Source organism: Monodon monoceros, unplaced genomic scaffold (assembly GCF_005190385.1).
Source record: "Monodon monoceros isolate NGI ecotype Baffin Bay Population unplaced genomic scaffold, NGI_Narwhal_1 Super_Scaffold_18, whole genome shotgun sequence".
NCBI classification, from domain to species: Eukaryota; Metazoa; Chordata; class Mammalia; order Artiodactyla; family Monodontidae; genus Monodon; species Monodon monoceros.
This window is the reverse complement of record NW_021703774.1, coordinates 176,937,566-176,950,676: the sequence shown is the minus strand read 5'-3', so window position 1 is coordinate 176,950,676 and position 13,111 is coordinate 176,937,566. Positions and strand designations below refer to the sequence as shown.

The following is a 13,111-nucleotide window of genomic DNA, read 5'->3' as shown; positions in this document are numbered from 1 at the left end:
CGGACAAACTACTGCTACATACAGCAACGTGGAGGAATCTCCCAGACATGAGGTTGAGCGAAAGAAGTTAGATTCAAAATGGTATGGATAATATGACCCGTTTAAGTTCAGAAAACAGGTAAAACTGGGCTTCCCTGGTGGTGCAGTGGTTGAGAGTCCGCCTGCCGATGCAGGGGACACGGGTTCGTGCCCCGGTCCGGGAAGATCCCACATGCCGCGGTGCGGCTGGGCCCGTGAGCCATGGCCGCTGAGCCTGCGCGTCCGGAGCCTGTGCTCCGCAACGGGAGAAGCCACAACAGTGAGAGGCCCGCGTACCACAAAAAAAAAAAAAAAAAACAGGTAAAACTGATACAGAGTGATAGAATTCAGAAGAGCAGTTACCCTTGGGGGAGGTCAACAACTGGGGTGGGGGGTTGCTGTGTAATTTCTACAGCCCCATCCAAATTGGGTGGTAGTTACACAGATATGTTCACTTTGTAAAAATTACACCTTTTACAAAAATTAACTCAAAATGTTAATTTTTGTAATGTAAAATGCAAAACTATCAAACTCCTAGAAGATAACATAGGAAAAAACCTAGGTGACCTTTCAGATGTGGTGATGACCTTTTAGCTACAACACCAAAAGCACGATTCATAAAAGAAATAATTGATAAGCTGGATGTCATTAAAATTTAAAACCTCTGCTCTGAGAAAGACACCATTAAGAGAATGAAAAAGATAAGCCACAAGCTGGGAGAAAATAGTTGCAAAACACATATATGATAAAGGATTTGTATCCAAAATATACAAAGAACTCTTAAAACACAACAAATATGAAAACAAACAATCCAATTTAAAAATGCGCTAAAGATCCGAACAGACATCTCACCAAAGAAGATATGCAGATAATAAGTAAGCAGATGGAAAGACACAGGGAATTGTAAATTAAAACAATGAGCTACCACTACACACCCTACTTGGATGGCCCAAATCCAGGACACTGACAGCATCAAATGTTGGCAAGAATGTGGAGCAGCAGGAACTCTCATTCACTGCTGGTGGGAATGCAAAATGGTGCAGCCACTTTGGGAGAGAGTTGCGCAGTTTCTCTCAAAACTTAACATACTTTTACTATACGATCCAGCAATTGGGTTCCTAGGTATTTACCCAAATTAGTTGAAAACGTACGTCCACACAAAATCCCAAACAACAAACTGGAAGCAACCAAGATGCCCTTTGGCAGGTGAATGGATAAATAAACTGAGGTACGTCCAGAGTATCATTTGGTACCAAAAATAAACGTGCTATCAAGCCACGAAAAGCCATGGAGGAACCTTAAATGCATATTACTAAGCAAAAGAAGCCATCTGAAAAGCATACCCTATATAATTTCAACTATATGACATCTTGGCAAAGGCAAAACTATGGAGACAGTAAAAAGATCAGTAGCTGGCAGGGTGGAGCATAGGGGATTTTTAGGGCAGTGAAATTACTCTGGGTGATACTGTAACAGTGGATATATGATGTTACACATTTGTCAAGATCCATATAATGTACAACGTGGGGAGAGTAAACCTTAATGTAAACTCTGAGCTTCAGTTAATAACACTGTACCAATATTGGCTCATCGTGAACGTAAGAAGTTGCTAACAGAGGAGACGCGGGGGGGTGGGAGTATATGGGGCTCTGGGCTAACGGCTCAGTTTCTCTGTAAATCTAGAACTGCTCTAACAAATAAGGTCTAACCATCCTTAAAAATTCACGGGGCTTCCCTGGGGGTGCAGTGGTTGAGAATCCGCCTGCCAATGCAGGGGACACGGGTTCGAGCCCTGGTCCGGGAAGATCCCACATGCTGCAGAGCAACTAAGCCCATGCGCCACAACTACTGAGCCTGCGCTCTAGAGCCCGTGCACCACAACTACTGAGCTCGTGCTCTAGAGCCCGTGTGCCACATCTACTAAGCCCATGAGCCACAACTACTGAGTCTATGAGCCACAACTACTTAGCCTGGGTGCCACAACTACTGAGCCCGTGTGCCACAACTACTAAGCCCACGAGCCACAACTACTGAGCCCATGTGCCACAACTACTGAGGCCACACTCTAGAGCCCGTGAGCCACAACTACTGAGCCCACAAGCCACAACTATTGAGCCTGTGCACCACAACTACTGAGCCCATGCTCTAGAGCCCATGCGCCACATCTACTGAGCCCGCGAGCCACAACTACTGAGCCCATGTGCCACAACTACTGAAGCCCACGCACCTAGAGCCTGTGCTCCACAACAGGAGAAGCCACCGTAATGAGAAGTCCACGCACCACAACAAAGAGTAGCCCCCGCTCACCGCAACTAAAAACAAAGCCCACGCGCAGCAGCGAAGACCCAGCACAGCCAAAAATAAATAAATAAATAAATACATTTATTAAAAAAAAAAAATTCATGGAATGGTGCACTTTGTTGTATGCATGTTATATTTCAACAACAAAAGAAAACGTCTTAAGTGAGGCCCATGAAAGACTCGGTGCTGAGCCAGCTCAACCTTCTGAGGTCTTGAGGAACCCGGTCCATCCGGAGAGAACCCCCAAGTCTGGGCTGCCAAAGGAAGCCCAGATCTGCTCAGTCAGAGGCATCTTTGGCCAAGACTCAGCTGTGCAAGAAATTGCAAAGCCTTTGTGGACTCTGAATTTTAATTCACCATGACAAGAAAATTTGATTCTGGATTTTAATTTCTTTGGACTTCCACTTGCAGGGAAATTTAATTTTTGGACTAATTTCTCTCTGGGCAATTCATAATGGAAAGGGGTTTACAGTCAAATCAGGAGGAGCATCTCTAAGTGGTTGGCCTTTTTTATTGAATTATCTTAACACTATCATTTAACCTCATTGCAGAACCTCCGATGAGCTCCACTGGATCAAGTGACTGGATAGCATTTAGCACGGGAAACAGAATAGGGAATGAATGGTCAGCAATGCATGCAGAGGGGCCCTGAAATCCATGCATTATTCTGATCCATTTCAGAGCCTTCTGGGGACATAGGCTAAACTATCCACTGCTGGTCCTGGGGGGACTGGCAAAGGAAAGGTGGTGGGTTTGGGAGCAGTGGTCCCAGGAAGGCTGGGAAACAACCCCAGTGGTGACTGGTTCCCTCCCCAGTGGTGACTGGTCCCCTCCCCCAAGGAGGGCCACAGCCCCGCTGGCCATAAACTCAACGGTTATGTGAGCTGAGAGAACAAAACGGAGGAAGGTTGCAGGAACACATCGTCCCCAGCCCCACCTCCGTGCAGAGGGACGGCCCGTGCCACCCTCTGCCCAGCACACCCTCCTCCCAGGGCAAGGGCAGCTCATCGACTGGTGGGTTTGGGGGAAGAAGCAGAGCCCAAGCTTCTCACCCCTTCCCCTTTCTTTTCAGATTTGTCCACAGGAAGAGAGGAGGCCGGGGTCCACAGGCAAGCAGGGGGCGCAGGTTCAAGGTTGACGGCGGCTGCCCGGCCCGACCTCTGCCTGCCGCTCACCTGATGGGGGCCCGGCTACCACCACGGGCTCTCGGGCTAACCCCATTCCCACAAAGGCTCCGACTCTCCGCACTGATTCTGACCCTGGACGAGGGAACGGAGCATCACCTGCTGCACCCATGACTTCTCGCACCCAACGATTCGGCTGACCCTTTCCACTATTTCTTTGTTTTCTAAGCATTTATGCTCATTTTCTAATTTCTTTCCTTCTACTTTATTGGGTTTGCTCTGGTTTCTTTCACCAAACTTCTTGAGCTGAACAGTTAGATCAGCATGTTAAAAGATACTTTCTTCTTTACCAACAACATAAGCATCTGAAGCTGCTAATTTCCCTGTAATTTTACCATTTTACTTATTAGCTTTTTTTTTAAGTTACTTTTTATTGGAGTATAGTTGCTTTACAATGTTGAGTTAGTTTCTACTGTACAGCAAAGTGAATCAGCTATACGTATACATACATCCCCTCTTTTTCGGATTTCCTTCCCATTTAGGTCACCACAGAGCACTGAGCAGTTTCCTGCGCTATACAGTAGGTTCTCATTAGTTATCTATTTTATACATAGTATCAATAATGTATACATGTCAATCCCGATCTCCCAATTCAACCCACCCACCCCCTTCCCCCTTGGTATCCATACGTTTTGTTTTTTTTTTGCGGTACGCGGGCCTCTCACTGTTGGCGGCCTCTCCCGTTGCGGAGCACAGGCTCCGGACGCGCAGGCTCAGCGGCCATGGCTCACGGGCCCAGCCGCTCCACGGCATGTGGGATCTTCCCCGACCGGGGCACGAACCCGTGTCCCCTGCATCGGCAGGCGGCCTCTCAATCACTGCGCCACCAGGGAAGCCCGGTATCCATACGTTTGTTCTGTATGTCTGTGTCTCTATTTCTGCTTTGCAAATAAGATCATCTGTACCATTTTTCTAGAGTCCACACATATGTGTTGATATATGATATTTGTTTTTCTCTTTCTGACTTACTTCACCCTGTATGACAGTCTCTAGGTCCATCCACGTCTCTACAAATGACCCAATTTCGTTCCTTTTTATGGCTGAGGCCATTTTACTTATTAGTTTTGATATGCAATATTATTTTGTCATTCAGTTTTAAGCCGCCATTTCTACACTGATTTCTTCATTTATCTAGGGAAAAATTAGAAATACGTTTTAAAATTCAAAAAAAGCCAGCAGCTTGGAGCCTTCCAGGGGGAGGGCAGTGAATGATTTCTGACCTTGAGGTATTATGGTCAAAGAATGCTATAAAATTAGATTAGATATAGGGTCTCTTGGTATATGGCAGTACCTGCTTGGTGGCCTAAGATATATACACACATCTATGAGTAATCAGTTTTCATAAGTTTCACAGGATGCTTGAAACTAACACATATTCTCTAAATTGGTTGTACAGGTTCTATAAGATCGTCTCTTTAAATTGTATTTTATAATATTCTCATTAATTCTCTTTCCGCTTGATCAGTCAATTTACTGACAGAAGTGTGTCAAAACCTCCTATGATTGTAGGTTTGTCAGTTTCTCCTTCTAAAGTCCATCAATTTGTCCTTTATCTTTGGCAGCTGTGATTGTTAGAAGTTCACGGTTTCAGAATCATTTTTTCCTAGTGAATTATTCCCTTAATTATTATTTAATAGGCTTCTTGATCCCCAGCAACGCCTTTGCCTTTTGTCACTTTTGTCTGATGTTAATGTTGTTAAACTAATTTCATTTAATATTTTAACACGTCTTTTTCCACCTGTTAAGTTCTACTCAAGAGGCAGCAGTGGTTCAGACCCCAGGTATGTCCCTTACGCGCCGTGCGACTGGCCAAAGACAGGACAACTGGCCACCAAAAATAACAACATATCTGGTATGTTCAGTCCACTGCAGTTTAAATCCATCGGTTGACAATGATATCAGAAAAAAAAAGCCATTGGCCCCACCCTTGAAGGATGCTGGGAGCTGTCTCACTATTTTAAAAATTAGCAAACAAAGGAGAAGAAAATCAAGCATTATTCTGCCTTCTCTATACGAATCGCACCTCAAGGCAACCAAAGAACTGGTGAGGAGAAGTTTCCTTTTAAGGAAGCATTCAGGCTGATACACGAAGAAGTGTTCTAGGAGTAAAACGTCACCACTGGGTAGCCTTGAGTGAAGCGATCACTCCATAAGCAGCAGTCTGGACGGTCACTGATGGGGCATAAGAAGCAGCCCAGGCCTCGTGCTGCTGCAGAGATGGGGACACACCACCAGCAATACAGACGCCTTGCCCCAAGCCGAAAGCACGCATCTGCTCACACATCTAGATCTAAGTCCAATTTACAGCAGAACGGGCGATAGAGGAGCACCGCAGATGTCACCACTGGGCCGCAAAACCGAAGTGCAGACACTGGGAGGCTCTAGGGCACCAGCAACGTGGCGACTTCAACAAATAAATTAAAGCGACAAAACAGAGACAGGATGGTGATGACGGCTGTAGGTAGAAAGAGACTGGAGAGTCACACCATCCCAACGTACAGCCCTTACTGAGATCCCGATTTGAACAAACTATTAAAAAACTTTATGAAGTTACTGGGGAAATGTTAACATTGGCTAGATATTAAGTTATAATATTAAGTCAGCATTAATTTTAGATGGGGTAATATTATTGAGTTTATGTTTTTTAAAAAAGACTCTACATTTTTAGATCTACACAAGAAAATATCTATAGATGAAATCATATAACGTCTGGAATTTGCAACGAATAGCCCTGGTTTGGGGAGGGACCTGGGCAGGGATGTCACCGATAACTGTCAGAGGTATGTGGCAGGGGCACTGATTTACTGTGCTGTTCTCTCAAACTGTGAACGTGTTTGAAGTTTTTCACTGCTCAACATTTTCTAAATAAGAAAATTCGCAAACAAAGCTTGGCCCTGGATTTCGCATTTGCCGGGGGGCCAGCGCTCACCTGCATCAAAGGAGCCGTCCTTGTGAATGAGGACGAGGAGGTGGGGCAGGGAGGCTGAGCTGCTCGTCCCGGCCTCGTCCAGCTCAACCAGCTGCAGCCGCGGCGTTGTCTCGGGGGGGAAGCGGTAGAACTGGAAGGTGAAATACACAGTCTGTGGCCACGGCGCTGCCTGGTCGTCCTGGGACACCCTGGATCCAACGACAGCTCCGAGTTAATCAAGGGTCCGGGCGGAGAACCCGGGCTTTTGTCACACACTCGCAGGGAGACAGCAGGTGAGAGGCCGCCTCCTTCATCCACACCAGCAGCCCTACTGTGACCTCGGGGAGCCCGCCGGGCATCCCCCCCCACACTTCAGGCATGGCTGGAGAGCCCAGATCTCGGGGCTACACCAGTACCCAAGGACAGGGCGACACTCTGTCCACGCTGTAACTAAGGACCACAGGAGATCGGTCAAAGCATGTTTTACAGCATTTGGAAATGGTAGTGGGGGGGGGGTCCCAGCCAAACGAAAATAAAGACAGAGGGCATTCCGCAGTCCCGTTAAGACCTGATCGTAGTATTCTGCCAGAGCCACAAAGAAGTTCTTCCTCAACGCAAGAAATGCGAAAGCCAGGAAAAGAGCAACAGACCAAATATTCAAGAGTTTACCTGCTAAAGGCAAGAAACTGTAGCACTATCTCGTTGCTTTGCAGACAGTCTGATTCTTCCTTCTGAGGGTTGAACTTCACGGGATCTGTAGGATCCACGGCCTCGGCTGGTTGCTTGTTGGCGTCCAGAATCTCGGGAAAGCCGGCGGACCGCAGCAGCGCTAGGGAGGCTCGTGACGGCTTCCCTCCAGAGCTGGAACAGAAGACCTCCTGAGCCAGCCTCCAGGAAAGGGCCAGCCAAGAGGCAGGACCCGGAAAGCCAGCTCTCTAGGAAAGCCCACCGTTCAGGGGGTCGAAGGGTCTTGACCACACAGCACTTGCCCTGGGCCCTCCCAGACCTGCCCCTCACCTCCTGGTCCGGGCTCCCACGATGATCGGGGCATGCACAGGTGTGAAAGGCAGCTCCTGCAACTGCTCAGCAGTGGATGTGCCCGGGACCAAGGCCGTTTGGCTCAGGTCAGCTTCCAGGTGAGAGATCCTGCCCTCCAAGGGGAACTCCTGCCGAACACAATGGGGCCCCAGGTGAGGCCAACCCAGGCACCAAGGATGCCTGGACTTGGGGCTCGTGGGTGAACTGCCTCTGTCACATTGCAAATGGAAACACAGGAGGCTCAGCTGCACTGGAATTTCAGGTAAGCGATGAATAATTTCAGTATAAGAATATCCCATGCAATATCTGGGACACACTTATACTGGAAAGTATTGTTTATCTGAAACTCAAATTCACCGGGGCATCCTGTGTTTTATGTGAGTCAAAAAGCAACGAGGAAGGAATCATAATTTTTTGAACAGCCCAGTAGCACAGGAGACATCTGCTGCCTGAGAAGGCAAATTAACATCAAAACCACGTCTACGGAACAGAAAGATGAAACCATCTCCAATAACGCTAGGGAGACTGTGGGACGGAGCCCCCGAGCTTGTGTCAACGCTTCCCTGTCCCCATGTCACCGAATGCTCTAGGCTTTCACCGGCACCCTCCGCCCACCTCCGTCTAAAGGAAGAGCCTGACGGGGTCTGGGACGCTCTCTCTCCAACTGGCTTCTCAAGCTTCCCGTTTCATTTAGAAGGAGCCCCGCGTGACCGGAGGCAAGGAACACGGGCCTCAGGCGCCGGCAACAGAAGAGATGAAGGCTCTTCATAATGACACGAGCCCAGATATATTTTAGAATCAGGCATTTCACCGTGAGGGTTTTCAAGGAAGTAATTAAATGGAACCATTTTTCCTCAACAGACTTCCAAGGCAAGACTGAAGTTTGCAGGTGAACCAGCAAACTCTACGTGAGCCCCCCAAGTTCAGTAGAAGGAAACAGGCCTATTTTAGCCCACTAGCTCCACTGGGATCGGGGATGGTGGGCTTCACAAACTCTCCTCCAGCCGCAGGGCGAGCGTCCTGGAGGGGGAGCTGGCAACTTGGATTGACCTCTATTTACATCTCCAGCGAAACTTCCCCTTTCCTCTCATGTTCAGAGATCTAAGGGCGCTTTTACTTTGTCTTCCTGGGTAGAGTAAAGCCTACATCAAGCCCTGTGGCAGGAAAAGCTCCCAGACCAAATACCCTTGGTCACCGAGATGGATGGTGGCAAATATCTAAAGCTGGAAGGAGGTGATGTCCAGCCCCCATCCCAATGCCCGCAACACAGAGAACCCAGGAAGGTCTCGGTCACCTCACCAAGGACCAGGGCAGCTCACAAAGTCAGAGACTTCCACAGAAGTCAGGAGTTTGGAGCCATTCCCTGGAAGGAGGCAGGCGAGAGGAGAGGCAGCCTACTTACCCCCGGGGCCAGGGAGAGCGTGGGGCTCCCCGGTGGCTTTGAGGAGGCTTCGGCCGAGCAGCGCTGAGCTGGGGACTGTGGGGAAGCCGCCAGCTGGGAGAGCGACAGCTGAAGGCAAGAAAGCTTGGGTTAGACGACAAAATGCACCCCAGTACCTTCCAAAGCCCCTCCCACCGCCCGCTGGCACGGGGCCCTGGGAAGGAAGGGAGGACTCTGATGCGGCCACAGGGAGCAGTGAGGTCTGGAATGTCCTGGAACCCGGCATCACGTCTAATTGCTTCTTCTCTAACTACCGAGGGGGGCAATTCTGTGGTTCCTCCCACATCGTAATATTTGAATAAAAATATTATTAACAAGGAAAAGCAAGTGGAGAAGGGGAAATGGCCAGGGAAGCCGGGTGGGTTCCCTGACACTCGGGCTGCAGGGCCGGCTTGTCTCTGAGCCTCTCTGGGTTTCACCTCCACCCCTGGACTGAACTTCTCCAAGACCCCTTCTGATTCTAACCACCTGTGTTCCTACGACATGAACCCGCCCGTTAAGGCAGTGACCATGATGGCAGCTGACGTGGGCCCTGGAAGCCCCACTCCACCACTTCACTGCCACGTGACGTGGGCAAGTCGCCTAACTAACTTGGTCTTGCCTCAGTCTCCTCACCTGTAAAATGGGGGTGCTAACAGTACCTAGGTCACAGGCCTACTGTGAGAGAAAGGGCTTGGCAAGGTACCCGGCACAGGGTCAGGTAATTGTGACTAACGTGAGAAAAACGAACGTTGCACTAAAAGGCCAGTGTGAAGAGGTGGAGGGCCCTCGCTCTGCTGAAGACCCGTCTCTCAAATCCTGGTCTCTATTTATGATGTACACGTTAACAAATGAGACGTCCATCATCAGCAGTGACAGCTGGCCCGGTGGGGGGGAGGGGCAGAGGGGGCTGGTGTTGGTACAGAGAAGGACCCAACGCATGATGAGGTGTTGAAGAAATGGGCGAGGGGCACTGGGGGATCCGGGCAGCATCTTAGGGGCAGAGAAGAATTTAGGGTCTGCTCAGCTCCCCTCAGAGCCCACAAGCCGCCGTGAGTGCCTCCTGCCTCTGGGGCTGGAGGTGCTGCCCTGTGGCCCCTCAGCACTTAGGGGCACCATGCCAACCGCTGGAGGGAAAATGCTGGGACAGGCCAGCAGGGGCCGGGAGGCTGTCCCCAAACACATGTCTTCGGGCAAACACCACATTCACTTCTGGTCCAGTTTCCCAGCTGCACGGTCCACATTAAAGCCACATCCTGGGGACAGCCCTGGATACCGAATCATTCAACCTTTCCAGAAAGTCAACGTCCAGGGTGATGTTGGCAGACAAGGTCATCAGGAGGACAAGCCAACTCTGACCTCACTCAAAAACCACGCTGGCCAGAGCCAGCCCCGAGCCACGGGCAGACCCGGCTCAGGATCCCTGAGGGGCGGCCGCAGCTCCTAGCACCGGAGGAGACGTCTGCTCTCCGACAGGCCCACCAACGTGCTGGCCTCTGTCGGTGCCGCCCTGTCCCCTCCAGCACCAGTTGCTCGGCGCAACTGCCCGGCTGCTGCCTGGGGAAGCCACGGCCTCACCAGCGCCCTCTCCTGGCAGAGGGTCAGGAGAGGAGGCTGCGAAGAGCGCTCCTCCGTGTCCCAGAAGGGGAAAAAAGGCCATTCAGTCCTGAAAGATTCCCAGCCGTCAGACATAATTGCGGGAGAACACATCAGCTTGAGCGCGGACACAGGCCTTCCATGGCAACTGGAGGATCATTAACAAGCAGCAGAAGCCACGGCCCTGACAGCCGGCGCTGGGAGCAGCGCACTAGGGACCAACCGCGGAGACAGGCAGGAGGGCGGCTGAGGACACCTGCACCTCGACACCTGGGGGCCCCTCCCCTCTGCCTCACTGGGACGCTTCCCAGCCCTCACAGGTAAACAGGACATCAACTGTTCTTAAAGATGCAAAGGGGACTTTCCCGCCCCCAGAACCTTTAAATACTTGACTGTGGAATTCCGAAACAGGCCTCTCGGGCCTGGACTTACCCCTGGTCCCACTGGCGAGTCCTGGGGGGTGGTGAGCCCCCGGGGCGGTGGTGCTGGCAGGCCTGGGAGGAAGCACAGGGGCCGGGGAGGGGCCGTCAGCCTGGGTGGGGCAAGGGCACCGGAGCCCGGCTCAGGCAGGCCTGGCGCGAGTCTCCCCTCGATGGTAACCGGTGCTCGGAGCTGGGCAGCGGCCACTGGGCAGCCCCAGTGCTTGGCGAGCAGACCCAGGGCGCTCGTCCCCAGTCACCGCCTGCAGGATGGAGCCCGAGCTCGCTGCCCACTTCCTCGACCTCCTCCCTGCTCACGAGGCTCACTCCGTGTGCGCTCAGGGAGATGTGAGGCTGTCAGACACCTGAGGCTCTCCTGCGCTCACCTCAAGGCTCAACCGTCCTTTCCCCTACTCACCCTCCCCTGCCTTCGTGGGGCCGGGCTCTGATGCCTGCCTGGGCCGGTGCTTCCCTGGCTGGGGCCCACTTGCTGTTCTGTTACATAAGAAACTTCTAAACAGACGCACGCACGGCTGGGCGCTCCGGCTCTCCCATCACTCACAGCCCGTCCCCTGAGACCCACTCACTTTAGGGGTGTGAGTGCAGGCATGTTCGTACCGGGAATAGTCGAGGTCGGTCCTCCACAGGGTCCCTGGAGCGAGGGCCGAGGGCGCCCCCGCCCTGGGTGATGCGAGGCTGGTTCCTGCAGCACCTGAGGTGCCCAACTGCGGAGGGAGCAACCACTCCCACGGCGCTGTCCCCACCCGCCGAGCACGGTCACCGCACAGTGGCCCGGGGCAGGACCGGGCTGAAGTCTGCCTGTGCTGCTTCCACCCCGATCCCAGGCCCTGCACTCCTGTCTAGGAGTCCAGGCGTCACTCTAGTCCCTGAAACCCCCAGACTCCCAGCACTGTGCTCCGGCGTCTGGGGCCACCCATCAACTCCCCCTCAGCCCATATACGCGCGCTTCTTCTGCCGTCAGCCGCCAACATCACCGCCTCCAGTCAACGGTGGGGCTGCCCGCTGACCGGGGCCCATGCTGACACGGCCCCCTACGCTCCCCTGAAGGCCCAGGTGGGACCGGGCACCTGTCCGAGGTGACACGTCTGGTCTCCCTGAGGACCGCGCCTTCCTAATGCACCTCGGTCCCCTTCACAGTGACCCGACCCTGGCCGCTGCGTGTGGACGCAACCGCCGGCTGGACTTCAGGACGTCCTGGGCCCTGAGAAATCATGCCCCCCCGCCCAGGTAACTAGCCCTGCTCCTGCCACCCGCGTGTGGCCCTCCCTCCCTCCCCGGTGGCCTCTGCGGCCCAAGTCCCCGCACAGCCACGTCTGAGCCCCGGACCGGGCGGTGCCCATGAGCAGCTCGCCTGACCCCGTGGCCCCCAAGCCCCAGCGCACACGGCACGGGGCAGGCGCGGGCAGCACCTAGCACCTGCCGACCGGCCAGTGCACACGAGGGCCGTGACTCTGAATGCTGTGCAGTCTGAAGGGAGGACGCCCGACTCCCCTGGCAGCCCTGAATCCCACCCCAGCGCAGCTTCAGCCACCAGGCAGGAACCGCACGTGCGAAGCACCCCCCTAGCCGGCCCTGCTGTGCCCTGGGGCCGACATGCCACCAAAGCCCCTTCCAGCCACCTCGGAATCCACCTGCAGAAGGCACTGCAGGCTCACCCCAGGGGGAGAGGTCCAGCTGATGAGGGATAAGGGGCGGGGAGAGCGGGGGCGGCGTGGAGGGAGGCCCCCACCTCCGCTGGTCCCACCTGAGCTGAGCTACAGGCCCTCCAGCCCCTCGCCAGCCCAGCTCCTTTCTCAAAGCCAAGTTAATGTGATTCCAAAGAACTCGGCGCCCTCTAGCCCAGGGAGCCTCCGGTTCCTGAAACGAGCTCCCTTTGGAGGGAGTTAGCTTCGCTTCCCAGGAAAGATGTCATCTCGCGAGAAGCAAAACGCAGACCAGGATTCTGCCAGGGCCCCACTGTCCTTGAAGCCACGTGCCTCTCCCCAGGCAGCTCAGGGCTCCGTGCAGCCACTCATCACCACCACCACCCCGCCACCGGAACAGTCTAGAAGATGAAACAGAAGAGCAGCACGCCGGATTCTCCTTTTTTCCACCCTGAAAGGAGACTGAAAACTACACGGGTTACCCCAATAAAGTTAAAAAAAAAAAAAAACTACACGGGTTGATTTTGGCAGCGAGGAAAAGCCTGCAGGAAATGGCTCCGTTT

At 52.8% G+C, this 13,111-nt stretch overlaps 1 protein-coding gene across 8 annotated transcripts in view; it reads right to left on the bottom strand.

Annotated features, from left to right (window-relative positions):
• The window catches only part of NPHP4 (nephrocystin 4), a 137,500-nt gene that overhangs the window by 32,919 nt on the left and 91,470 nt on the right, over positions 1-13,111 (bottom strand). For all 8 annotated transcript variants that reach the window (XR_003794454.1, XR_003794455.1, XM_029228734.1 and 5 more), the window contains 5 exons: positions 10,898-10,959; positions 8,852-8,959; positions 7,429-7,577; positions 7,081-7,272; positions 6,433-6,620 (listed from right to left, as the gene is read on the bottom strand). Coding sequence is in view for 6 of the 8 variants with exons in the window: in XM_029228734.1 (XP_029084567.1) it covers positions 6,433-6,620; positions 7,081-7,272; positions 7,429-7,577; positions 8,852-8,959; positions 10,898-10,959 (699 nt within the window). In the remaining 2 variants the exon portion in view is untranslated. The remainder of the gene's footprint in view (positions 1-6,432; positions 6,621-7,080; positions 7,273-7,428; positions 7,578-8,851; positions 8,960-10,897; positions 10,960-13,111) is intronic.